A 27685-nucleotide genomic window follows, 5' to 3' on the forward strand; every position below is an offset into this window, starting at 1 on the left:
TATCTAGCTTCAGCAGTAGCTAACAGTGCTTTCATTATTACAAAGAGCAGAAACAGTGAGACTCACGGCCTCCCACTTGTTGCTAATGTCCTGCGGGGTGATGTTAGTGTATGGGTTCTCGCCGGTCAGTTTGATCCCGTAAGTCTGAGCGATCTTCAGGATCTCATTTTGGATGCCCAAGGTGGCCATTCGTTCCTTATCAGCCTCAGGCAGTGTGGCCTTGAACTGGTCATGGGCTGTGATCAAACTCTGAGAGAGTGAAAGGGACAAAGGCACTCTTAAAAATGGTTCCTTTCAAGTTCTTGGCTTGGATGTACATTTCACACTTCAATTGCTATAAAATCTTTACATTATGTGGAGGTTCTGTCAACTTCAACCCTTTTTCAAAGTAGCTGCAATACGCAATTCCCACCTGTTTTGTAGATGTATGCATTTCTTCTTCAATAAAATGACAGAATATGGTTTGATTGAAATTAATATGATCAACAAAACGAGAAGCACACTGGATTTTCACTTTTTCTAAGCAAGCAAGCCTACATTTATAAAAGTGAATTTATTGTTTCAATTCTATTTTTTATTGTGGCTCCTGTAATCAATATTTTAACATGAAGTAGTAGTGATGTCCATTTATCTGTCTTTGTGAACAAGCGCGAATTGTTTTCACATCAGGGGGTTCTCACCCCTCTCCTTTCACACCTTACTGCTCACTAGCAGCTCAACAAAGAGTCCCAATTCACATGCGTTGAGCCAGCAATAGCCTAGTTAACATCATAACAGAACATTGGGGAAAATATTTTATTTGATCATCTTAATTTTAATTTACAATTGGCCTGTAGGAAGAAGTTAAAACAATACTTTATACTCACACATTAATTAAAAAGGGGTTCTTTAAAGGACTATCCATTGCAAGAGAACCTAAACTGTTTTTTCTATTGCACTGCGCTAAAGAACTCTTTTTGGCACTTTTATTTTTTATAGTGTACATAGGCTGGAAATGAAAGAGAGCAATGATGATGAAGATGAAAAGAAACTGTACATTATAGTAAAAGGGAAGAGGGAAGTCTGTCTTTAGTCTTCACTAATGCTCTGAGAAGAAATAGATGAGAGACTTGCTGCTTGAATGCTTCCATGTTCTTTGTTTAATCCGCACCTGAATCTCCTCAATGCTGTGTACAATGAACATGTCCTGCAAGTCCTCCATGGCTCCATCCATCCAGTTGTTAAAGGGTGCTGCTCTCTTGGCAAACTCCAGGAACAACTGATCAATAGTTTCCCAAAGCTTCTCCACACGCTGCAGCAGCAGGGCACAATAATTAAATCGCAGTTAGAAAATTGTGGTTTCACAAAATGCAGCTTTACACAATTTGCAGAGGCCTCAGATATTGCACCAATATTAACACTATGCTAGCTCAGTGCAACAGTTCTGCACAGAGGTGTACCTCCAGTGAGTCTCTCCTTTTCTGGGTCAGGGTGCCTAGATTGTCCCACTGGTCACAAATACCCTGGCAGCGGGCATTAATAGTGGCAGCATCATGATAATCTAGCTCACTAGGAAACAAAGTTGACATCAACATTTCTGCTACTGATCTTGGCTTTATTGTCTCTGTCTACTAGAGCACAGTTGTAATACATCTATATGATAATAGATCTCCCCTAAAAGGAATTTGAGGTGGCAGAGAACTGGCTCCTCTCTTACTTAAGCTCCTGTGCAATGGCAGCAATCTGCTCCACTCTGTCCTGGTGGGCAGCCAGATCACTCTCAAAGGCCTCGTGCTTTCTCATCAGAGCACGGATCTCCATCAGAGAGGCTGACTCATAATCCTTCAGAGACAGCAGTTCCTCTTTACCTGCATTTAACACAATCAAGCAAGAGCAGGAAACAATCAAGGAAGAGTAAAATGTTGTGAGGTGGAAAGAAGGATGCTGTAAAGTGTTGCAAACAACAAAAATAATAGACTAGCATACACACTGGCAGACATTCATTGTTTATTACAAAGTTTAATGGTAAAAGAAAGCTTTGAGGCTTTAGCCATGTTATTTGATGACAGGCTGGCATGGATCACTGCCAAAACCACAAAAACGGCCAAACTGGTTGTCTCACTCCTGCCCAACCCACTGTAAAATGTTCCTTTCCGGCCCAGGTATACGGAGTTGGATCATACAAAAGCCAATCAATCAGGCCAAGCTTGCCCATGTCTGCCCAGAAAATATGTGGAGATATTAGAAGTGCAGGCGGTGTCATATTCTGCCCAATTTACAAACATTTGAGGAATCTCCAACACCTGGTTATGTATGAAATTTTCTCCAACTCTTACGTCCAGGTTTAAATTAGTTGAAATGTCTCAAGTGAGTGTGATTGGGGGACAACTATTTAACAAAAGAGGAAGATAAAGTGACTAGAGAGAGCAGAAGATGTGCTGAAGAATATCAACAGAATAACAATTTTATTTTTTTATTAGAATAGAATTATCTACAGTGTCAGGGGCATATAGAATAGTATTATCTACAGTGTCAGGTCAGTGTTCTCTCTGGCTCTCAACGAAGGCAGTCGCACTCCCTCTCCTCTCCCTTATCTCTCCTGCTTTGCTTCTCCAGTCTTGTCTAGTCTACTGTCTTTACTTGAGAGACTCTCTCCGCGCTGCTCTTCAAACTAAGAAAAATGCATTTGATCAAATGGTCTCTCAACGCAATTGACACCATCATCTCAATGAGAAGTTTGGGTTTGGGGGAGTCCTGCCGGAACGTTTGCAGCTGGCTACACAATGGATGCGTGGGAGAGGTAGTGGGTTGTGTGCCTGGCGGCTCTTTCCATGGAGGATATTGAGGACGTCTATCTATTAGGAACCATGATTACAGGTGTTTTGCTGATTGGTTTAGGCATTGGTTTAGACCACAAATCACAACTGGGAAAACACCATGGAGAAGCTTTGCGAAGGCTTTGCAAATGGATATGGATCGATTGAGAGACCTGATGGACAAAACGGACTAGGTGAGTAGTCATGAAAATGCAACTACTGGCCTGAAGGCCAAAATAACCCTGTTAATCTGCTTTCGGCTCCCCGTATCAGCACTGGCCTCAGCCAAGGCCACTGCCGGAACAACATATTCCTCCAGAAGAACACTGCAGCGAGACGCTCTTTTACTCCTTCCCCCACTCCCCCAAACACCTGCTGATTGTTGACTGTGCCCAGGACCGTTCAAGGTTGTCTCCATGGCAATTTGCTGTGTTATTGCTATGACACCCAGTGGACTGAGGTACCTAGACTGGAAGCACCTTCACCAGGCCCCCCTTCTCAACGCCTTCACCGTTTCTACCCCTCGGCGTGGCATGATGGGTCTGTGATCAGCGCCGAATATGGGTGCAGACCGGATGGCTGCTTGCTGTGCTGGGTTCATCTTTACCCCTTACCCTACCCCCGTTGCAAGTCTTGAACTCTGGGTTGTATAATGTGTGCTAATGTGTTTTTTATCTCCTCCCTTTACCCATGTATTCAGTATTCTGTATTTTTTTCCTTTCCTGTCTTCCCATCCTGTCTCCCCCCGCCCGTTTGTCATATTGTATGTGCTTGAACTGGTTGATGGCCATTTCGCTGGTACTTGTGACTAGTAACAAAGGTTCTTCATCATCATCATATAAACAGGCCAGGTCTGGCTCAAAAGCAGAGGTTTTGATGTGCAAGATGTCGTGCAGGTGAGAGTCACTTAGTCTCGTCCTCACGCGGTTCTTGTTAATGTTAACCAGACACAGTTGTTTCGTATGTTAGTGAAAAAGTACTCTGACTTCCATTTGTCCTGGAAACGGCAGCCCTCGTTATCAACTTTCCTCTTTTTACTCGGTTTCGCACCAATCGCCATTTTAGAAATGCATTTAAAAAATGGCACTGACTGTGGGCCGGACTTTGGGCATGTCTGATCTACAGTGTCAGGGGCGTATAGAATAGCATTATCTACAGTGTCAGGGGCGTATAGAATAGCATTATCTATGGTGTCAGGGGCGTATAGAATAGCATTATCTACAGTGTCAGGGGCATATAGAATAGCATTATCTACAGTGTCAGGGGTGTATAGAATAGCATTATCTACAGTGTCAGGGGCATATAGAATAGCATTATCTACAGTGTCAGGGGCGTATAGAATAGCATTATCTATGGTGTCAGGGGCGTATAGAATAGCATTATCTACAGTGTCAGGGGCATATAGAATAGCATTATCTACAGTGTCAGGGGCATATAGAATAGCATTATCTACAGTGTCAGGGGCATATAGAATAGCATTATCCACAGTGTCTGGGGCATACAGAATAGCATTATCTATGGTGCCAGGGGCATATAGAATAGCATTATCCACAGTGTCTGGGGCGTATAGAATAGCATTATCTACACTGTCAGGGGCGTATAGAATAGCATTATCTACAGTGTCAGGGGCATATAGAATAGCATTATCTACAGTGCCAGGGGCACATAGAATAGCATTATCTACGGTGTCAGGGGCGTATAGAATAGCATTATCTACGGTGTCAGGGGCATATAGAATAGCATTATCTACAGTGCCAGGGGCATATAGAATAGCATTATCCACAGTGTCTGGGGCATACAGAATAGCATTATCTACGGTGCCAGGGGCATATAGAATAGCATTATCTACAGTGCCAGGTTCATATAGAATAGCATTATCTATGGTGTCAGGGGCGTATAGAATAGCATTATCTACAGTGTCAGTGGTGTATAGAATAGCATTATCTACAGTGTCAGGGGCGTATAGAATAGCATTATCTACAGTGTCAGGGGCATATAGAATAGCATTATCTACAGTGCCAGGGGCACATAGAATAGCATTATCTACGGTGTCAGGGGCGTATAGAATAGCATTATCTACGGTGTCAGGGGCATATAGAATAGCATTATCTACAGTGCCAGGGGCATATAGAATAGCATTATCTACGGTGTCAGGGGCGTATAGAATAGCATTATCTACGGTGTCAGGGGCATATAGAATAGCATTATCTACAGTGCCAGGGGCATATAGAATAGCATTATCCACAGTGTCTGGGGCATACAGAATAGCATTATCTACGGTGCCAGGGGCATATAGAATAGCATTATCTACAGTGTCAGGGGCATATAGAATAGCATTATCTACGGTGTCAGGGGCGTATAGAATAGCATTATCTACGGTGTCAGGGGCGTATAGAATAGCATTATCTACGGTGTCAGGGGCATATAGAATAGCATTATCTACAGTGTCAGGGGCATATAGAATAGCATTATCTACAGTGCCAGGGGCATATAGAATAGCATTATCTACAGTGCCAGGTTCATATAGAATAGCATTATCTATGGTGTCAGGGGCATATAGAATAGCATTATCCACAGTGTCTGGGGCATATAGAATAGCATTATCTACAGTGCCAGGGGCATATAGAATAGCATTATCTACAGTGCCAGGTTCATATAGAATAGCATTATCTATGGTGTCAGGGGCGTATAGAATAGCATTATCTACAGTGTCAGTGGTGTATAGAATAGCATTATCTACAGTGTCAGGGGCACATAGAATAGCATTATCTACACTGTCAGGGGCGTATAGAATAGCATTATCTACAGTGTCAGTGGTGTATAGAATAGCATTATCTACAGTGTCAGGGGCATATAGAATAGCATTATCTACACTGTCAGGGGCGTATAGAATAGCATTATCTACAGTGTCAGGGGCATATAGAATAGCATTATCTACAGTGCCAGGGGCACATAGAATAGCATTATCTACGGTGTCAGGGGCGTATAGAATAGCATTATCTACGGTGTCAGGGGCATATAGAATAGCATTATCTACGGTGTCAGGGGCATATAGAATAGCATTATCTACAGTGTCAGGGGCATATAGAATAGCATTATCTACAGTGCCAGGGGCATATAGAATAGCATTATCTACAGTGCCAGGTTCATATAGAATAGCATTATCTATGGTGTCAGGGGCATATAGAATAGCATTATCCACAGTGTCTGGGGCATATAGAATAGCATTATCTACAGTGCCAGGGGCATATAGAATAGCATTATCTACAGTGCCAGGTTCATATAGAATAGCATTATCTATGGTGTCAGGGGCGTATAGAATAGCATTATCTACAGTGTCAGTGGTGTATAGAATAGCATTATCTACAGTGTCAGGGGCATATAGAATAGCATTATCTACAGTGTCAGGGGCATATAGAATAGCATTATCTACAGTGTCAGGGGTGTATAGAATAGCATTATCTACAGTGTCAGGGGTGTATAGAATAGCATTATCTACAGTGCCAGGGGCACATAGAATAGCATTATCTACGGTGTCAGGGGCGTATAGAATAGCATTATCTACGGTGTCAGGGGCATATAGAATAGCATTATCTACGGTGTCAGGGGCATATAGAATAGCATTATCTACAGTGCCAGGTTCATATAGAATAGCATTATCTATGGTGTCAGGGGCATATAGAATAGCATTATCCACAGTGTCTGGGGCATATAGAATAGCATTATCTACAGTGCCAGGTTCATATAGAATAGCATTATCTATGGTGTCAGGGGCGTATAGAATAGCATTATCTAGTGTCAGTGGTGTATAGAATAGCATTATCTACAGTGTCAGGGGCATATAGAATAGCATTATCTACAGTGTCAGGGGCATATAGAATAGCATTATCTACAGTGTCAGGGGTGTATAGAATAGCATTATCTACAGTGTCAGGGGCACATAGAATAGCATTATCTACAGTGTCAGTGGTGTATAGAATAGCATTATCTACAGTGTCAGGGGCATATAGAATAGCATTATGTACAGTGTCAGGGGTGTATAGAATAGCATTATCTACAGTGTCAGGGGTGTATAGAATAGCATTATCTACGGTGTCAGGGGCATATAGAATAGCATTATCTACAGTGTCAGGGGCATATAGAATAGCATTATCTACAGTGTCAGGGGCATATAGAATAGCATTATCCACAGTGTCTGGGGCATATAGAATAGCATTATCTACAGTGCCAGGGGCATATAGAATAGCATTATCTACAGTGCCAGGTTCATATAGAATAGCATTATCTATGGTGTCAGGGGCGTATAGAATAGCATTATCTAGTGTCAGTGGTGTATAGAATAGCATTATCTACAGTGTCAGGGGCATATAGAATAGCATTATCTACAGTGTCAGGGGCATATAGAATAGCATTATCTACAGTGTCAGGGGTGTATAGAATAGCATTATCTACAGTGTCAGGGGCACATAGAATAGCATTATCTACAGTGTCAGTGGTGTATAGAATAGCATTATCTACAGTGTCAGGGGCATATAGAATAGCATTATGTACAGTGTCAGGGGTGTATAGAATAGCATTATCTACAGTGTCAGGGGTGTATAGAATAGCATTATCTACGGTGTCAGGGGCATATAGAATAGCATTATCTATAGTGTCAGGGGCATATAGAATAGCATTATCTACAGTGTCAGGGGCATATAGAATAGCATTATCTACACTGTCAGGGTCATATAGAATTGTATTATCTACAGTGACAGGGGCATTTCTATATATACTGTATATGAGATGGCAAAGTGCAAGCTGTGCAGGATAGAATTATGCCCCTCTTAAAAATTTTTAAAGAAAAACTTTGCTTTTTAGTCCCTGTGCCTTTCAGACCCTAGAATGTACAGTTAGTAGACGGTATGTTTCCCTATATAGCACACCTCACCTTCTCTTTTCTTTCCTAACCTTACTCAATCACCAAGAGTTACTTCTTCTTCTTCTTTCGGCTGCTCCCATTAGAGGTCGCCACAGCGGATCATCTGCCTCCATCTTGCCCTATCCACTGCCTCCTCTACTTTTACACCAAACATCTCCATGTCCACCTTCACTACATCCATAAACCTTCTCTGAGGTCTACCTCTTCTCCTTCTACCCGGCAGCTCCATCTCCAACATTCTTTGACCACTATATCCACTATTCCTCCTCAACACATGTCCAAACCATCTCAACCTGGCCTCTCTGGCTTTATCTCCAAACTGCTCCACCTTCACTGTCCCTCTGATCTACTCATTTCTAATCTTGTCCATCCTTGTCACTCCCAACGAAAATCTCAGCATCTTCATCTCCGCCACCTCCTGCTCAGCCTCCTGTCTTTTAGACAGAGCCACAGTCTCCAAACCATACATCATAGCAGGACGCACTACTGTCTTATAAACCTTGCCTTTCACTCTTGCTGCTATCCTTCTTTTACACATCAGCCATCCGTCTCCACCCACTCCATCCTGCCTGCACCCTCTTCTTCACCTCTTTTCTACACTGTCCATTGCTCTGGATGGACGACGCAAGATATTTGAAGTCATCCAACTTTACGACCTCTACTCCTTGCATCTTCACCTTTCCACCTGCCTCCCTCTCATTCACACACATGTATTCTGTCTTGTCTCTACTGACCTTCATTCCTCTCCTCTCCAGTGCAAACCTCCACCTCTCCAGATTCTCTTCCACCTGCTCTCTACTCTCACCACAAATTACAATGTCATCTGCAAACATCATGGTCCATGGAGCCTCCTGCCTGACCTCATCTGTCAACCTTTCCATCACCATTGCAAACAAGAAGGGGCTCAAAGATGATCCCTGATTTACATTTACATTTTACATTTATGGCATTTAGCAGACGCTCTTATCCAGAGCGACTTACAAAAGTGCTTGTCATTACTTCAGAATATCTCATGTTAATAAAGGTCGACATAATTTTAAAGAGCTTTGCTCTAAATTGTTACCTGAAGTTATCTATGCATTGAGACCTAAAACAAATACAACAAGTAGAAAAATACCTACAACTCAACACAGGGTCTACACAACACTAAACCTGCTGAAAAAAAGTTTGTAATAAAATACAGTGAACAATAAAAGAGGTGAAGATCTTTAATAGACAGTGTTAGTGATTAGATAAGTGTAGTGTAAAGAGATGGTGCCAGGACAGAGAACAGTCTGGAGGCATGTTTTCCTTGTGATCTGCAAGATGGTGGGTCAAGTCGAGCCGTACTTGAAGCACGAAGGTCTCTGGGTACGGATCTAGCTTTCACCATTGATCTCAAGTAGGAAGGAGCTGGACCATTTTTGGCTTTGTAGGCCAACATCAGGGTTTTATATCTGATGCGAGCTGCTACAGGAAGCCAATGAAGGGAACGCAGCTGTCTGATGTAACCCTACCTTCACCTTGAAACCATTCCTCCAGAAGAACACTGCAGCGAGACGCTCTTTTATTCCTTCCCCCACTCCCCCAAACACCTGCTGATTGTTGACTCTGCCCGGGACCGTTCAAGGTTGTCTCCATGGCAATTTGCTGTGTTATCGCTATGACACCCAGTGGACTGAGGTACCTAGACTGGAAGCACCTTCACCTTGAAACCATTTGTCACTCCAACTGCACACCTCACCACTGTCTCACTATCCTCATACATGTCCTGCACCACCCTAACATACTTTTCAGCTACACCTGACTTCCTCAATATCACCAAGAATTACTGAGCTTAATAAAATGCCTATGGAACTATTATCCTGTGCTATGTCTGTGTTTTGTGTTCATGCTGCACCTAGAGCCACATCTTGTGGACTCTGCTTGATACCTGCAGTCCATGTCTCATGCAGGCTACACTTCTGTTTGAACTTCTCAGCCAGATGGTCCAGTCTCTCCAGACGACGGATCTCTGTCAGCAGCCACTCTTCATAGCCTTTCTCCACCTGCTCTAGACCCTTCCAGGCATTGGCAATGTCCTGTAGCAGGAGGGAAAATTGGGAGCAGCCAACTTTACTTTTGCTAAGTTACCACTTTGCAGAACATCACTGCAACCCTCTACTGATGGAGATGTAATCTCAATGAGGCTGAAAACCTTAATTAGCTGGACTGTGCATTTGTTTGATGTTATATGACCAAAAAATGAAAATGTCAATAAATGTACTGCTTTAAATTGCTAATTTGTGGAGATTACTTCAAGCAAACTATCAGGTGTCCTATACAAGAAGGGTATAAATGAATTGATCTTGATACTAATCAAGGATGTAATGCATGCTTTTGTGCCCCACAGAACCAGGCCTGGCATGTGCCATCTTTAATTTGGATACACATGGTCAGGAAATGATGAAAAGCGATCTTACATGAGTGTCAAATGACATTGCATCACATACCGAGACCATCTTGCCCTCAGAAGGCATAAAGGCAGGCCTGTTGCTGAGCCTCAGTTTGGTCTGCAGAGTGTTGAAGTTGATCTCCAGTTGGCACTTCTCCTGGACCTTAGGTGGTTTGTGTACACGGCGGTAATCCCTGAAGTCCTCCAGCTTCTGCTGCATGGCTGGCATAGTCTGCTCTGGTACACGGTTCTCCAGCCAAGGGATGGTCCTCCTGATCCACTCCAGCAGCTATGAATCATTACAAATGATGACAAGATTTTGTATAATTAGCAAACTTTGCATGTTTAGTTAGAACAAAAATAGTTTGCTTCTACATTCTTTAAAAAATGTTCCTGGATATATGGTTCAGGGATCAACTTTAACTGGTACAGAACTTTTGCATAAACTAAAAAAAAATTATTTAAAAAAGGCTTTTCACACTCACATGTGTATAAAAAAAATCACCATCCACTGAAAAGTTCTTCTGTGAACCTTATTTTCAAGACTGTAGACAGTCTAAGAGAAAATTAAAGCACGATTTGACTGAAAGTACCTCACTAGCCAGTTTCTCATACTCCTGCATCAGTCTCTCATTCTCTTGGTTTACAGCCAGCACTTTGCAGATCCTGTTAGCTGCTGTCTCAGCCTGTAGAAGAACATATGAACAGTCATATAACTGAATTCAGTAGTGAACACCTGTTTTTGTGGCAAACAGTTGGTAGCACTGTTCATACCTGCTCCGCTCCAGCAAAGGCATGGTAAAAGCAGGACACATAGGTCATGATGGCTTTCTCATCTGGTTTTGGTGTGTTCACAATGTCTGAGAATGAACAAAAATGTATAATGTGTCATAATGCCATCGTGCCATAATGACACACTGCATCTACCTAAAATCAGTCCCAAATAACTTAGATGAGTATATGAAAGAATAAAAAGTACACCTTCAGCATCAAGCATCCTGGGGATATCTAGGAATTTCTCAGCCACTTCAAAAGCAGTGTTAAGATTGCCAATAGGGTCATCCTGCAAAGACACACAGCACCAGATGAATTAAAAAACACATAGGTGCATGAAGAAATAATGAGATGGGATGGAGGTGGTTCTAGATTTGGCACAAGAAAACAAAACCCACCAAAAAAAACAAAGACACACAATTTATTTCATATGCATGTGGTTAGATATCAAATGGATTAGTTGCAGGGGCTCAGCCAGAACTTTTACAATGGGGTGGCCGGGTTAGACCCAGTTATTTTATTGGGGTGGTAAAGGAAAAAATAAAAGAGCAGAGCAAAAAAATTAAAAACATTTTAATGTGACTAATTAATCAATAATTTCTATTATAAGATTGTTGTAAAAATACTACACAATTATATTTGACTTATTTCTAGACATTGTTTTACTTCCTTTATTTTATCTAAAAAAATTGTCTCTTTCCATTGGCAGATCATTTTACTTGTTTCGAGAAATAATGCTTAAAGCAAGTACAATTATCTGCCAATGGAATAAGATGCCTTTGTAAGATAAAATCACTTAAAAAAAAAAAAAAAAAGCCAAGAAAAAAAGTTACATAATCTAACAACATTCTTACAGCAATCTCAATGAGAAATATTACATATACAGACTGCATCTGAGATTTGCTAAGATAATGTTTTTTGCAGTGTCTGTATATTAAGGCTACATTATTTAAAAACACTGTTCACACAACTATTCATTTATGAGTAACTGCGTATACATTTGAAAGTAAATTAAATGCATTTTTTTTCAGTGCACTAACAAAGTTGCTAATTTAGACTAACCTCACTAAAGGTTACTCATGATTCAGATGATAAAACTAGCCACACAGCAAAGTATAAGCACATTTTAATGAACAATCATTGACCAAGTGGCAGGCTGACTTATGTTTAACACGAACGGATTCCACTTAGCATTTGATTCACCTCAAAAGAATCAAGCCTGAACACACGTGCCCTCTGCTGTAAAAAGTAGTTCTTTAACATGACTTATTATAAATACTGTACAGAGCTGCATACAGCAATACAGTTTTTACTCTGAAACAACAAAGATTTTGTTGCCATTCTTGGATAAAGTTATATAAAAAACCTGTTAGTTTCATTTCGTGTATAATTTCTAGGAAACTGTACCTATAACAGCGGTCAAAATCTGCTGTTACTTGATCCTTGGCATCACTTGCTGCCTCATCATTAAGAAAAATGACAAAAGACCAGTGTTAAGGTTTTGACCAGCCTTCTTGCCGGTTGTCTCAGTAAAACAGTTTATCACAGCGCTACTGATTATTGAGTCATCAAACTCTTCAAACTGGTTCGGTAACAGCCCTGAGGACAGATGAATCATTTACACAGGGCACGGAGGACAGTTTTTCTATGATGACTTGTTTAACTGGGGTAGCCAGAAGGGTGGTTATGCTACATGCTATGATGGCACTGACCACGCCCCTGATTAGTGGCAGCACACAGTTGCTGAAAGTGACTTACAAAACCACTCTCATTATTCATAAAAACATACAAAACATATTGTCAGGACTTTTCCAACATAAACATCTACAAAGGCTACATGAGGCTACATAAACCTTCATAAAGGCTAATTCCAATAGGCATTGTCTCTCACAAAGTGCCCTTCTGTCAGCTTTGATGTCATCGACATAACAACTATGTCAAGCGTTATACTGGGTTGTGTCATGACACACTTTTGAGAGAAATATTAATACGGCATGTTACAACAACTGGCTTTTGTGTACATCACAGTGTCAAAATGCTAACAATGTGACATAGCTGAAATCTGATAAACGGCCAAATGAAACTCTCTTTACCCAGTTGCCACAGAAAATGCTCACGTTTGTTCAACCAGCTTGACATTGTGTCATTTTACCCTAGAGCGTTTCGTTACATAACCTAATTTCAGAAAAAATCACCTGAAACAGATGCTATGCCAACAGTTATGACATCAAACTGGCCACCTTTATGACAAATGATGGCCACTGGAATAAGTGTTTATAAAGGTTTATAGAGATCTGTCAATTGTTGTAAAAGACTTCTGTAGGTGTCATGTTGCTTTGTGCACACTGCCCTACAGCAAAGTGTTACCAATTGATTTCTGAGTTGGGTTAATTTGTTGCAAGTATAGACCCTGTTTAAGGTAGTGTTCAGGAGATGGAGATGTGAGAGGGATAGTGCAGAAACAGACTAATGGGTCCTCATATATGCAATAAAGACACATGCAGGCAGAAACAGCAAGAAATGAGAGCTAGAGCGAGAGGAGAGCACCTTGCGCAGTTTGGAGTAGTCAATGAGGTCAGGTCTGTGTCTGTGAATGAGGGCACACAGAGCCAGGCCATCCTTCCAACTGAGACACACATAAAGATGATGAGAGAAGGGAAGAAGGTAAGAGGATGGATGGAAAAAAGGCAGAGAAGGTGATCAAGAGACTATAACAATGTGTGAAGCCTCTCAGCATAGAGCAGGTGAAGCAAAGCAGATGGGATAGACAATGATGTAAATTGAAGAACAATCACCATGAACAAAAGAGCACAAAAATAGTTCACATGAACATAAACTATGGCAGAAGATGGTCTTCAGGGTATGACAGCTCACCTGATGTGGAAGTTCTGTACATTCACATTCCTATAGGGGGCAGTCTTTCTCTGACACCACAGCAGCAAGCCCTCCTTAGCAGAAGTCTCTGATACAAGAAGACAAATGACCATCATTAGTAATTCATTCATGAAGGTCATTATGTCCAGAAACTGCATCAGGGGTTTTTGATGAGTCAACTGAGCTTCAGATTTAAAGTTCCTTCACCTTCTACAGAGATGTCCTGGATAGCAAATCGCAGGATGATGGTCCAGATCATTCCAAGAGTCATCTTCACGTTACCATCCACAATTTCTGCATGAAGACATGAAAGGGTCAGAGAGATGAATAGAACAAGAGCAGATAGGCACAATTTGAAAGAGTCATGGAGAAGAGTAAAAGAAGAAAAGAGCACTCAAAAAAATGTTGAATGAACACTACAGTAGAGTCAGCATATACGGACTTGGCTACCACAACATAAAATGCCATTGCACATAATTTCAACAGTTTACAGGTAAAACAACAAGAAGCAAGAAGCTCACCCTCAGCACCAATGGATACCAGCTTGACTCCCTTGCTGCAGATGAAGTCCAGGGCCTTGTTCACATTGGCGATCTTGTGGAAGCGCATTTTACCTTTGTCTGGCTTGGGGAGCCTCTCACCTGTAAGCAAAGAGAGAAGAGAAGAAAGAAAACTTTTGTGAGGTAAGATTGATGATACTTAAGAAAATTAAAGAAGGTAACAGTGATTGATTATTTTAAAATTGCAGGGAAGCTAAATCCATGTTTTCTTTCTACGTAAGTTAATCTTGATCTTGTGGGCACAAACTCATGTGTTCAAAATAACTGCTGTCAAAAACCTTCCAATTCCAATATTCTCCTATCTTGATGTACACTAGGCACCCGCAACTTAAACACTTTGTTTCGCCCCCACCTCCAAACCTGTACAGCTGGTTTCCATTTGCATTAACTACTACTGAAAATGACTGTCATATGCTGGCATTATTTTTGTCAATGTCTGTTTTGTTGTGTATTCATCTTTATTAAGAGCATTTAAAATCCCACATCTGTGGCAATCTGACTGTCTAAAGAATGCAAGTCATGTGATTGTTATTACAGGTATTTAGAACTAATTTAGAACAGCTGTTTTCATGTCATTACTTTGTTATTTTGCCTTTATGTATTTACATATGGCAATGATTAAGTGACATTTGTTATTTTATTTTGGCAATTCATTCATTCGTGGGATTTCTTTACACATATGTGTTGTCCTGCAACACTAGCAGGCATAACTGAAAATGGCAATGTCTTAGAATGTAAGGGTCTTGTTCACTTTACAGCAAGATGTGATTCCAGGGAATACTGTGAAGTGAATAAGAACCTTATATTCTAAGATGCTGCCATATAAAAGCAGGATAATGTTTTCAGTGAGTGTAGTCTACAACACAACCTGCATATCTCTGCTGTTGCACAAAAACCTTTGTATTCGTCTTTTTTTTCACTTTTGTATAATTTGAAAGCTCCACCCTTATTGTGGTGTTAACATTTCATGATGAACGGACTAATAAAAACAGTCTAATAATCTTGTTACAGTTGGCCACATTAATCAAGCATCTCAGAGTAAACATGCCCCCAAAGCTGGCTCCTACCTGAGATCACCTCCAGCAGCAGCATGAGTTTGAGTCCATTCCTGAAGTCCTCTTCAATGTTCTCAATCTGCGTCCCAGCCTTACGCAGATGAGAGTTACACCAGGCGGTGAAGGTCTGAGAATGGGATCATGGAGATAATGAACACAATGGATACAATGGATCTGTATTTCAGAATTTCACTAGCAATCATGTTCATTAAAGGAGAATTCAATTGATTTTTCAACCACATCATAGAAAGTTATTACATGAATCTGGTACAAAAACTCTGATGTCTGACACATTGTTTTATATAAGTTTTGAAAATATGAAAAACGTTTTCTCATACAAAGCTTTACATATACTTTTTTGAACACATGCATACAGTATCAACTTTACTAAAACGCACTGGAGGTTTGGGGGGGGGGGGGGGTGTTACTATCAACAACAACTATGAAAAAAGTCTGAGCCGGTAGGTTTCTCTTTCCCCTTTAAACCTTATGCAATTTTCTGACATTCACCAATGTTTTCTCATTTAGGAAAATATTGCACAATCGCAGGAATTTCCTTTTAAATTAAAACATCCTGTAGTAAGATTACATTAATAGAACATAAACAAAAGTATCAGTTTATTATCACTGTCATATCAAATCCTCATAAATCCTTTATCTGGATTTTAGTATCAGTCACTATTTTAAAGCTTCAGTTGCTGCTTACATTTTGTGAACATTTCGTGATGAATGGACTAACAGGTCCAAATTATGATAAATATATTCCCTAATAAAGTTGCAATTTTGTTAAGTTTTGTTAGAAATACAATGACATGTTTATAAAACAAAGTCCACAAAAATGAATGGCATCTGCTGCTGAAGATGTTCTCTATGCATTCTAGAAGTCAGTGCATAGTTTTGTTTTAGTTGTTTTTGCATTTTAAAGTTGGAAAGCAGTATTCCAGAGTAATGGGAGGCTTTACTCAAAAACACAAAGATAGTGAATTTAAAGGGCCTGTATTTAAAGTCATCCAGTACTATGTCAGCATCTCTGTGCTCTATCTTGAGACTGAATCCAGAACTCACAGGGTTCACAGTGTTCCAGGAAGAGGGCCCACGTCCCTAAAGCTTCTCACCGGAGTGCCGATCTGGGATCAGATTCTTTTCTTATTTACGATGACCTACCTCAGCATTCCTACTCTGAGAAGCTTTAAGTACATTCTGAATCCTAAGCTTATGAATCAATTAGTAAAGACTTATTATTCCGTCACTACTATGATATTCAGTAACTGTTACATTAATATGTACTATGTGGTTCAGAGAGTGAGGAACAGTAGTGAGAACCCAAAAAGGGCCTTTAGGGTTTATGTTATTCAGCAGGAAATGGGTGCAGAGGATTAGAACACATGGAGCAAGACCTGAAGACCAAAAGTCTGCAGATCACAGCCCAGGCAGAACACCTATGTGGAGCCATGGAAGAAGATCTGAAAGAGAGGTGACTAAAGAATGCCCAGGCCCAACGTAATTTGATGTAAGACTGGAAGAGGAGACCCTTCTGCAGCAGGTGTCCACCCCTCAAATCACCCCCTCCTGCCACACATGACCAAATTTAGCCCCTGTGCTGAGGGAGGGGGAAGCTGGAGGAGAGTAAGAGGGTTGGAGAAGGAGGCTATATCTGGGAGCCAAAGAGACACCAGAAGACAGCTGAGAGCACAGTATTCCTGGAATGTATGCTGGCAGCACTGAAGCAAGACAAAATGTGTCCAGTTCAGGACAGTTAGGTCTTTTAAAGAAGGCATCAGCAAACTAAAGCTGTTGGCTAAAAAAAAGACTGTGATTTTAATATTTTACCTGGGATCTTACATGTGTAAATAACATCTCACCATGTGGATTACAATCAAAAGGAATGAACAGCCGTCATTCATTGCACTAATACTGTATGTTTCTCGGACAATTTTTCCCAGTACTTTCACAGCATTTGTATAAACAAGACATACAGTAACATTTGCCAAAGGCAAAAACATTATGTGCTGATAATCTGCACATTCATTTTCACCTAAGAAGCTTATCCATTCCCAATGCTGTTAATCCATCTTTAAAAGTGCATCAAATAACTTGTCTTCTTGCCATTTAAAAAAAGATTAGGAGGTCTAAAATTAGAAAGCTGCATATTTACCTCAGTTATCACCCATCACAGAGGCTTCAGGCCTTCAGGGTGATTACTAACATATCATTTTAGAGATATAATCTCTATTAGCAAAAGATTTTATTTGTGAATCCTCGTGGCAACAATTTCCAGTGAGTGAAAAAGTATTAAAAACAGTATTAAATCTAAAATAAAAACAACAAAAAAACAAAAAAAAGGTCTGCCACAGTTATTACACTCTCACCTCACAATTATTTAAGCTGACCGCAATCATTTTCCACAATTCTTTAATTATTTTATCTATTGGTTTGCAGAAAATACAAATAAAATAATGCAAAACAACAGAACAGGTCTAACAGAAACAATAAAAGTTCACTTCTGGCTGGTGCTATAATATATTTAGGGGCAGCGATGAGTAATGTTTATTTGTTCTTGGGCTGTTTCTGTCATTAATTGCTTCAACAGCTAGGAAGCAAGACTAGGTAGTATGGCCATGTTTATATTTTAATAGTCTCAGAAAAGAAACAATTAGTGTTAATTGCAATTATTTATATGACAATTAATCAGAAGTTAAAATTGCTGATCATGACAGGCTTGATAATAGATAGACATATTAATGACACGCTAAATTCGTGCTTGATGGTTGCATTTTCAAGATTCCATGGGTAGCTAGAAGTGTTTAGTCAAACTATGTACCAAAATGTGTATGTACCCTCCTTGCAGGGACAATCATTAATGGTTCTACCTGGTACTTTTGCTTTGAAATGTGTGCAGATACCTGTTTACATATAGCCAATCAAGTCCAAATATGAATATGTCCCATTCAGACCATGTTCATTAAACAGCTAATAAAAAAAGCTAATAAAAATCTGACATTTTATCCTAGCCATCATGATACTGTCTGCACAGAGCTTAGATTTAACTGTTATAAGCTCACACTGTAAAAGAATATAAAGCTCCTTATTCAAAGTGCCTTTTCCAGTCACATGTAAAACACTATTTGGACTCACTTTACTGTGATCCAACTAATCGATTTTATAGTACTTCACTTGTAGGAGTTCAAAACAAAATATTTTTTTATAATCAGATCAAAAGAACTTTTTTTCAATAGCATTGAACAAGTCAATGTGGAATGTAGTTCCACCCTGGGTGTAGCTACACTCCAAGACTGCTGGTTATTTCCTTTAAAATAACTTTTTAAGTGTTTTTAAGCCTTGGCTTAATCTGGCAGCAAACACTCCCTTAGTAGCTCATCCATCAACAATGCATGAGTCAGCTAGAGAGGTGGGCAGCAGTTAGCTACATTCACTCAGTTTCATGTACCTAAAGGAATGGTTTATATGTAAACAATTACCCCTTCCCTTAAAATTAGGTGATAAGCCAATGTGTGTTTGGTTTCTGGAGTTCGCTTTTTTTGGTTTTGCACTTGCGCTATGAAGCCAATCTGCTGGAAATTTGTCAGCCTAGATCATTATTGCAGGCATTACACATTAGCCTTGTGGTTCCAGTGTTAAACTAAACAACTTTAGACAACAAATCTTCATTGATTGACAGACTACAGGGGTAAGTGGACACTTGGGTACATTTGATTTTTCAGTGAACAACTTCTTTAAGCAAAATCTTCAAGGCTGAGAGAAGAGAAGGTGTTGTAGCTGTGAGAGGGCCACTGTGTCTGGCTGTAGAGTCTGGCTGTAGAGGAGCAGGTGTGGGTGTGAGGCTGCCGCTGACCTGGGCTTAAGCCTGGGAGTAGATTAGCACTTATAGTAGGCATGCAGCTGTGGGGCAGGAACGGGTCAGTTGGCTACGGCGCCAAGTGCTCACCCAAATGCTCACTGATAGAGCTTGAGACGTCATGGCTTGCACATTGAAATGACTGCCCACCATTCATAGAGGAAATACAGTGTGTAAACCAATCAGTGTGGATGTTTGTGGTAGTTGATGCAGACAGGTTGACGTATACAATATATACAATATAGTATATAACATACAGTGGTATGTTTTGAATATGCAACAAATCTTACTGACTATAAAAAAGGACTAAAATAATTCTGCTTGGAAAACTGCCACCTCTCTTTCAAGTTTAATTAAAAACATTTGAGATACCCTGAAATGTCTATGTCTATGCCCTGAAATGGGGCAAGACTCCTAACACTACCTTCGCCTACCTGTGTAAAGCAATCAAATTGTAAGTCGCTCTGGATAAGAGCGTCAGCCAAATGCCATAAATGTAAATGTATTATAGATATTGCAATTTCATCCATATTAGTGATGTACATACTGACTAATTCTGGTATCATATCCATACAGGTCAATAAACAGATATATTTGGTTAACAACAGTGAAGGAAAAAAAAAGATTAATATTAATCAATTAAAATCCCTATCATTACAGAAGAGGGTATTAAAACGTTGGGCTGACAGTAGGACTGGCTATTTAAGGGATTCAAACATCAGAAAACAGAGTACCCTACTGCTAACAGGCTAAAACATTCAGTAACACAAAAAATTAATAGCATTTAGTGACGTTTGAAACAACACAACATTTGAAAACATCTTATTCACAAAAAGAAACTGAATATTTAGGTCAGCATGCTTAAACAACAGTGGCTGCCTCTGAAGAATGAATGAGTTAACTAACACTAAAGCTAACTGATGCTGCAGTAAATATGATTACTTGTTGCCTTCTACACAGCTGTTTTTCTCGCCAGTGCATGAAACAACATGCCGGTTTGTCAAGGTGACACTGAACGGAATAACATCTTGTTTTTTGTAGCAGTCAAACTTTCTAAAGTCAACCAAAAAGACAAACTTCTTGTCATCTTTGATCAAAGTGCAGGGACTTTTGCCCTCTTCTAAAATGTCTTCTCAGTTTTGTTGAGCCAGCTGCATGTCACTGCACAACAATGGTTCATGTACAACAGAGCTAACAAAAAGTCTTGTGTTTTCATATGTAGTAGGTTGGACCTTTTAACATGAGCTCCAAAGAACAAATCAGTCAAGCAAGCCTACATGCTGAAAAATGCCAAAATTAACCACTGGGCACTTTGTTAGGTACATTCTTAAAGGTGCAGTGTGCCAGTTTTAAGGGCCTCTATTAGCAGAAATGGAATATAGTCTAAAAAAAGGTTTTCATTAGTGTACAATCACCTGTAACTATGAATCATTGTGTTTCCGTCAGCTTAGAATGAGCCCTTCATATCTACATAGGGATAGAGTCCTCTTCCAACAGAGGCCGCAATGTTGCCCAACCATTTTTGGTTCTCGACATCAAAGAAACTAAAAATGAAGAAGGAAAACGAAATTGGGACAGGTGATGGCAGGAAACATTGTACTACACACTTGGAAAGAGAGGGGCGAGGGAGGGGTGTTCAGTTGGTTGTAATCTGCAACCTCACCACTAGATGCCACTAAACCTTACACACTGAACATTAGTAGCAGAAACACATGAATGAGATTAGCAATAACAAACAAGCTGCAGACCATAAACTACCACTGTGGTTGATGACCAAGAATACTTTCAATTATGAAGAAAATGATTAAACATCACTACGCGGGATATAGACATACATAAGTCAGAGGCTACCATAAACACAATAATACACAGCCAGGATTTCAAACCACTGGTACGACACAAGGACAGAACGGCCAAATTACAGTTTGTGAAAAGTGACAAAACCCCCACAGAAAAAAACATGCTTATGATCCAAAGCATACTACCTTATCTCAGAAAACATGGGCCTGTATGGCTGCCTGTGGATCTGCCTCATTTATCTACACTGATAGCATAATACCAATGGGAGCAGCAGGATCAATTCTGAAGTGTACAGAATCATGTTAAATCGGCAATCACCAGCCCTCCTCCTGAAGATCGACTAGTTCCAGCCTGTATCTAACATGATGCCTCCTCCTTACCTAACCCCAATGCATCAGATCCAGTCAATCAAGGAGCTTCATTAGCTAGAGCACATGTAGCAAACTGTGGTTGAAGAGACTGCAGGAAGGTGGATCTAGTGACTACTTTCTTAAATTCCGAGATCCATCTAAATGGCTCAAAACTCAACGGATTTGCCTTGCAGCAAGATAGAGACCAAAAATAAACTAATAAATCAACTACGGTGTTTTTCATTGTCAAAAATAGAACGCTTTTGACTGACTAAGTCACCTGGCCCCAAATCAACCCCCACACAATAGCTCAAAAGCCCCCAAAACAAACAGGAACATTTTACATCATTTCAAATCAGTGTGCTGATAAAGCTAAACACATAATACTGCCTCAATGTCCAATTACAAAGACTAATTACAATTCCATTCAAATTTTGAATTCAGGTCATGTTCACATGTTTTTGTTTATCTTTTGCCTACGATATGTATTTTAAAAAACAATGAGACATGGGTGTATTAGAATTGAAATGTGTTAAACTCCTGGGTTTTATACAAACATACAATAAAGTCTAATATATAATTAATATAAGTATAAAACTTCACATTACAAAGTTTCAGTCAAAGCTCAAATATTGTGACGTATCTCCTTAGAAGTACATCACATTCAGGATACACCCTGTTGGCTACGTTTCTCATAAATCTAGTTACATTTTACTGTATTTGTGTACTGTAACTGAATTCTTAAGAAAATTTTAATGGCAAGACAACACACTGCCAAGAAATAGTTTTAGACAACTTTCATGGTTGGTTGGACTGTTACCCAGTACTGTATGTAGGAAAATGTTAAACTGCAGTAGACCAACTCCTACTTAAAATATCTCATCCTATATATCAGGTTCAACAGTTTATGAAAATATTCCCATTTCATAGGACAGGGTAATTATATGACACGAGTATAAACAGCCAGGTTATTCACGTTTCAGTGTCAGAAAAAAAAAGCAGGGAACAGTGTTTAATGCATCTTTTGTGCACCTACTGCCATTTTAACACTTCCATGATCCTATTCTTAACACCAACCAGCTGTGTCCTTCCAACAGAACCTGCTCCCAAAGCTTTCATTGACATTGTTCCCCTTTAGACACATTCACACAAGCAACTACACAAACACACCTAAGCCGCCTGCAAAGTTCTCTGTCATTTGCCCCGAAACTGTGTAAAGGAATTATTTCTGCATCCACTTGCATAAAGAATGAGAAAGTCAAAGGGGAAAAAATGAAAGACAGGAGTGTTTAAGAATGGAGCTCAAATGATTATTAAAAGATACAGAGAAGACAGGACTCCTAACAACCATGCAAGACCTGGCAGACCACCAAAACTGTATCCTTCAGATAAACAGTGCTTAAAGCTTTCATCTTTATGAGAGAGGAGAAAATCAAGCTCCGCTCTTATTTCAGATCTGACACAGCTGTTTCTGTCTATCCTCCCACTGTTAGAAGTCAACTCAACACGATGAGTCTGAAAGAATGTGTAGCTGTTAAGAACTCATTACTGAGAAACGGAAACGGACAAAAAAGAAGAAAATCTGCAGTAGAACACAAACTGGACATGTGGAGTGAGGCTTTATGAACTGAGGAATGTGAGTAATTGGTACATTTATATAAATATTCTACACATTATAGTAAGAAATTATACACATTGATACATTTTAGATGATGCACACATATACATACATATTTGGTTTCTTCCATATATTTGCGGCCCCTCAAACTTATACCATTCACCCCCTAATCCAGGGATGCCCATCTCCAGCATAGTTTTGTGATTTCCCTGCTTTAACTTTTAACCACTGGCAATTAAGTGATGAGTTGAAGTTTTTTGAGCGGGGAAATCAGCAAATTATGCTGGACTTCAGCCACTGTGGAGTTGTGCACCCCTGCCCTAACCTCTCCCCCCCCTTTACATCAGACAGTTTATAGCAGCTCCCTTACAAGGACACCTCTTCTGGAATAGCAACTGCCATTTGATCGTACGCATGGCCACACTGACCCACCCACAGGAGGCTGTGAGAGGGCACACTCATACCTAATAAACTCACCTGGCCTTGTCAAATGAAACGTCTCTTGTTAGGAATTACATCTGACTTATTATTAGCAAAATGAATCTAGATCAAAACTATTGTTTAGATCAAAGCCATTATCTAGATCAAGAAGTTTTCAGAAAAATGTTCTTAACTGCAATTAAAAGAAATCAGTGAGTGTTTACTGCCATGAATTAGTTCCAGATCATCGACCCCATTACTGGCCTTCATCTATCAGTGAGCTGGGCAATGTTAAGCATGTAGTTAATGCTTAGTCTTTTACACAAACCATATTCCCAAAGTGCATCAGTAATAATTCCCATAACTGCCCTGATTACAAGGACTGCAGAACTAATTAAGAGAGTAATCAGCTCATGCTGGAAATACCAACCCTCACTGAGAACCTGAAACATGTAATGGCCACTCTCCTCATGTATATTCTAAGCAGTCTAGTCTAACTCAACGATATAACCTTCATAAAAGGTGGTTATTGCAATATTACAAGCAGTTTGGTCTGACAAGCATGTTCAAATTATAAAATAGGCAGCTTGGCAGTGAAGTTAGGAACAGCCCAAGACCAAAAAAAATAACAAGTATGCTTGTCCTCCAAGCTGTGAGGTCACATATTAAGCTACAAAAGCTTACTAGGCCATTAAGTACAAGCCCATAAGGAAACAGAGCAGCAAAAATCCTCCCCTACTAGAAATTCTCATAGCTCCCGACCCATTTCAGACAGAACCAAGCCAAGACTATACAAATCAATAATTTGAAGTGATAAATAAAAATTATGCTAAAAAAATGACTGCTGAAGCAAAAGTGTATATATGTGTGTGTGTGTATATATATATATATATATATATATATATATATTATATATAAAATCACTGCTGTTGGAACAAAACCACAAAACCTAATCTCTATTGTTGTCGTTTGTAACATAATTTGAAAATGTCTGTTGCCCTTTATATTTTGTGTAAACTTCATTATGATTGGACCAAAAGAAGCCACCCAAAATAACTATAAAGAAGTCGAGAAGTAAGTGTTTGTTCGATCAACTTACATTAAAAGTATGTTTTTTTTTCCTTCTCCTGTGTGGTTGTCAATTTGGAGATAAGAGGTTTTATTCTCAGTGTGTGTGTTTTTTTTTTTCTATCTATCTATATACATGCATATTAATACAATTAGACAAATTACATATATTTGACCAGATTACATAAGACTGTAGCACCGTAGACTGAAAACACCACAAAAAAATCTTTAGTTTCTATTTGGTCACATGCAAAGAAATATAGATCAGCCAATGATGAATTTATAAATGAGCTAATGAGCTACATATGAAAGGTATTCCAAGTCATTTAGACTGGAAAATTCCTGGGTTGTCAAGACACGGATTCTTCTTCTGTTAATATTATACGTTCAATAACCTCAAACTTTAGGCAAGCCCAGTAACTAACTTTAAATTTATATAACATTTTTCTTACAGTGTAAAAGACCAAACCAAGTTTATGACTGATAAGAATTTGCACTGATAAAAGATTTAAACCCAAGCTTCAAAAGTGAAAGTGGATATCTTGCATCATGTAATAACTTTGCACCATGTACTGTCAATCATTCAATAAGGGTTAACAGATTATGATGAACAAGCCGCAGGGTCAGAGACTAATGCGCTGGGAGAACAGGCTGATGTGGATGGGAAAAGCAGGTTCAGTATTTTTAGTAAAGGAAGCTATTTGAAGCGCTCTCCAGGTTACTGCTTCCTTTACACCCCCACCCCCCTTCACAAGACCATCACCTGTTGCAGTCACTTCGGGGTACTTAGGGCCTGCTGCCATACACTGCAGGTGTGTTTTCTACACGACACATAGCAGCTGCAGGAAGGCCGGGTGTGCAAATCTGTTCATCAGTGGTATTTAAATCTGAGACAGCCGATTCTGCAAGTCTCCTCCTCCAATCAGTTCCGAGAACCAAATCACAAGACTGCATCTTGCTGAAGGAGCTGCAGGGCCTATGCATTTACTTCAAAGAGAATCAATGTGACAAGCACTTACCCAAACCACATAGGAACAATCTACAGTTCAGATTTACATTTCTTAACACCTTCTTCTGGATCCATGCTGTGACATGGAAGTACAGCACCAAGCTGAGGTTTATTTTATTGCAATAAAATTAACATGGGCTGAATGAATGAATGTTTAGCTGAAGGAAACAAGGTCAGTGTTCAAGCCGGCACTAAAAGGCGCTCTAATGGCGATTCATCATGGGCATTACTATTTAGGACCACTTTAAGTCTGAACCTAAACAAAGATGTATTTTTTAAAGGGGATTCACCATTGGTACTGCAGTTTAGTCCAAGACTAAGCTAAATCCATGCTCAGGAAACCAGCCCTTAGATGTGTACTTAATCCAGATAAGAGACATAGGCTAATAGGGCCAGTTCACAACCATACAATAAGCCTAATTTTGGATTAAACTGCATTATGCGTGTTAATTCATTACTGAAATTCATTTAGTGCAGACTTAGGCTCGACATGGGACTGGAAAACTTCACCGGTGTGTCCTTCCCCATGCTCTCTACACTACCTTACGCTGCTGCTTCTCCCAGGCAGGGTCCAGCAGCAGGTCCCTGTCCCAGTCCTCCTCCTGGATCATGTACTCCTCAGTCGAGGTCATCATGTAGGAGCTCTGATACTGCACTTGCGTTTCTACCGCTGTCATTTTGCCGTCTTCCCAGGAATGAAGAGTATTATCCCTTCAGTGTTTAAAAAACTGCTCTGCCCCGCTCAGTTCAGCATGCAAGGTGTCTTCGACCACACAGCGCGTCCCGTGCCGCTTTCCGGAAAGACAGAAGCCCCCAGGTCCAGCCTCCCTCCTCTAATGTAGCTGCTCCCACTGCCCGCTGAAGTAGCAGCCGCTGCTCGTGCCCCTCACCGCACGCTTATACGGCTCAACGCCCAAATAAGCAGGAGCGCGAGGCATGTGGGCGCAGGTTAAAGACTTAGAAGGCAATAAAGGCGGGATTTGAGCAGGTCAGCGCGCGTCACTGTGTCCACATATTACTCAGTTTTTGAGCATAATCTCACGCTGTGCGTGATTTACGGTTCCCCACAAAACTCGCGAGCCGAGCCCTTTCCCCGCAGTCATTGCACGGGATGGGTCCAAACGGAGACGCTAACCCGAGATTGCTTTAAAAATTTCGATAGGCTACGTTTTGCGCCAAGTAACACAACTACGACCAGAACCCCATCATAATTCAACAGTATGAGGAGGAAATGAGCAAAACCTACCCGCTTTAAAGCTTGGCTCTAAAGCCAAGTCAGGTCTTTCATGTTAAAGCAGTCATTACATCGCTAAATCAGCATTTTATCACCTTAAGAATATCAACAAGATCTGAGGTTCTCTGACTAAACCAGGCCTGGGGAAAAACATTCGCGCTTGATTGATTACTGTAATGGTCTCCAAACTAAACTTAAAATAAATAAATAAAATAAACAGCCTCACCTGTTTATTTCAAAATGCAGCCAGTCTCTCCTTACACTACACAGTAAATTACAGAATAGACTTTGAGGTACTACTACTGATCTGCAAATCACTTAATGGTGTAGAAGCAGCTTATTTATCTGCCGTTCTAGCCAACTACTCCTGCATAGACACATAGAAGCAGTGTTTAGCTACTGGAAACTGGTTTCATGAAGCTCCTAACATGCAGTTCACTGATGTTGCTTCCAGAGGTAATCTGGATCTTGTTAGTGTGTGATTTTAACAGAGGATAGACATAGTTTGCATAGTCTATTGTTGTTGTTGCTCCTAGGTGCTTCCATTTCACAATAATAGCACTTACAGTTTACAGGGGCAGATCTAGCAGAACAGAAATTTCACATAAACATCCTGCGCTTATCAGTATGATCCATTCTACTGCCATTGCTTGTCTATCTAAATTGCATGGTTGTGTACTTTTAATTTCACCTACCTGTTAGCAACGTAACGATAACTTGTTAGGATGAGTGTCCCAATACTTTTGACCATACAGTGTGCGCAGGCATACACACACACACACACACACACACACACACGGCCAATACATATTAGCATTCCTAAAAACAGTATAGTAAACCTGATCCCACACACATTTAATTAACTTTTTTTTTCTCTGCAACCCAAATCAATACATCTCAAAACTAGGTCCCTTTTAAAAACCACCAATTCACCATTG

The 27685-nt window shown here is 40.1% G+C and overlaps 1 protein-coding gene across 1 annotated transcript in view; it reads right to left on the bottom strand.

The window, feature by feature from the left end:
• actn3a (actinin alpha 3a) overlaps window positions 1-26190 on the bottom strand; it is a 28271-nt gene extending 2081 nt beyond the window's left edge. The window contains exons 1-15 of the mRNA XM_017698748.2: window positions 26056-26190; window positions 15405-15519; window positions 14299-14418; window positions 13985-14071; window positions 13778-13865; window positions 13451-13529; window positions 11111-11192; window positions 10904-10989; window positions 10723-10815; window positions 10188-10418; window positions 9629-9776; window positions 1697-1847; window positions 1440-1548; window positions 1151-1291; window positions 67-249 (exon numbers count right to left, since the gene is read on the bottom strand). Of these exons, the coding sequence (XP_017554237.1) occupies window positions 67-249; window positions 1151-1291; window positions 1440-1548; window positions 1697-1847; window positions 9629-9776; window positions 10188-10418; window positions 10723-10815; window positions 10904-10989; window positions 11111-11192; window positions 13451-13529; window positions 13778-13865; window positions 13985-14071; window positions 14299-14418; window positions 15405-15519; window positions 26056-26190 (1848 nt within the window). The remainder of the gene's footprint in view (window positions 1-66; window positions 250-1150; window positions 1292-1439; window positions 1549-1696; window positions 1848-9628; window positions 9777-10187; window positions 10419-10722; window positions 10816-10903; window positions 10990-11110; window positions 11193-13450; window positions 13530-13777; window positions 13866-13984; window positions 14072-14298; window positions 14419-15404; window positions 15520-26055) is intronic.
• Window positions 26191-27685: the final 1495 nt, after the last annotated feature.

Source organism: Pygocentrus nattereri, chromosome 16, assembly GCF_015220715.1.
Source record: "Pygocentrus nattereri isolate fPygNat1 chromosome 16, fPygNat1.pri, whole genome shotgun sequence".
NCBI lineage: Eukaryota > Metazoa > Chordata > Actinopteri > Characiformes > Serrasalmidae > Pygocentrus > Pygocentrus nattereri.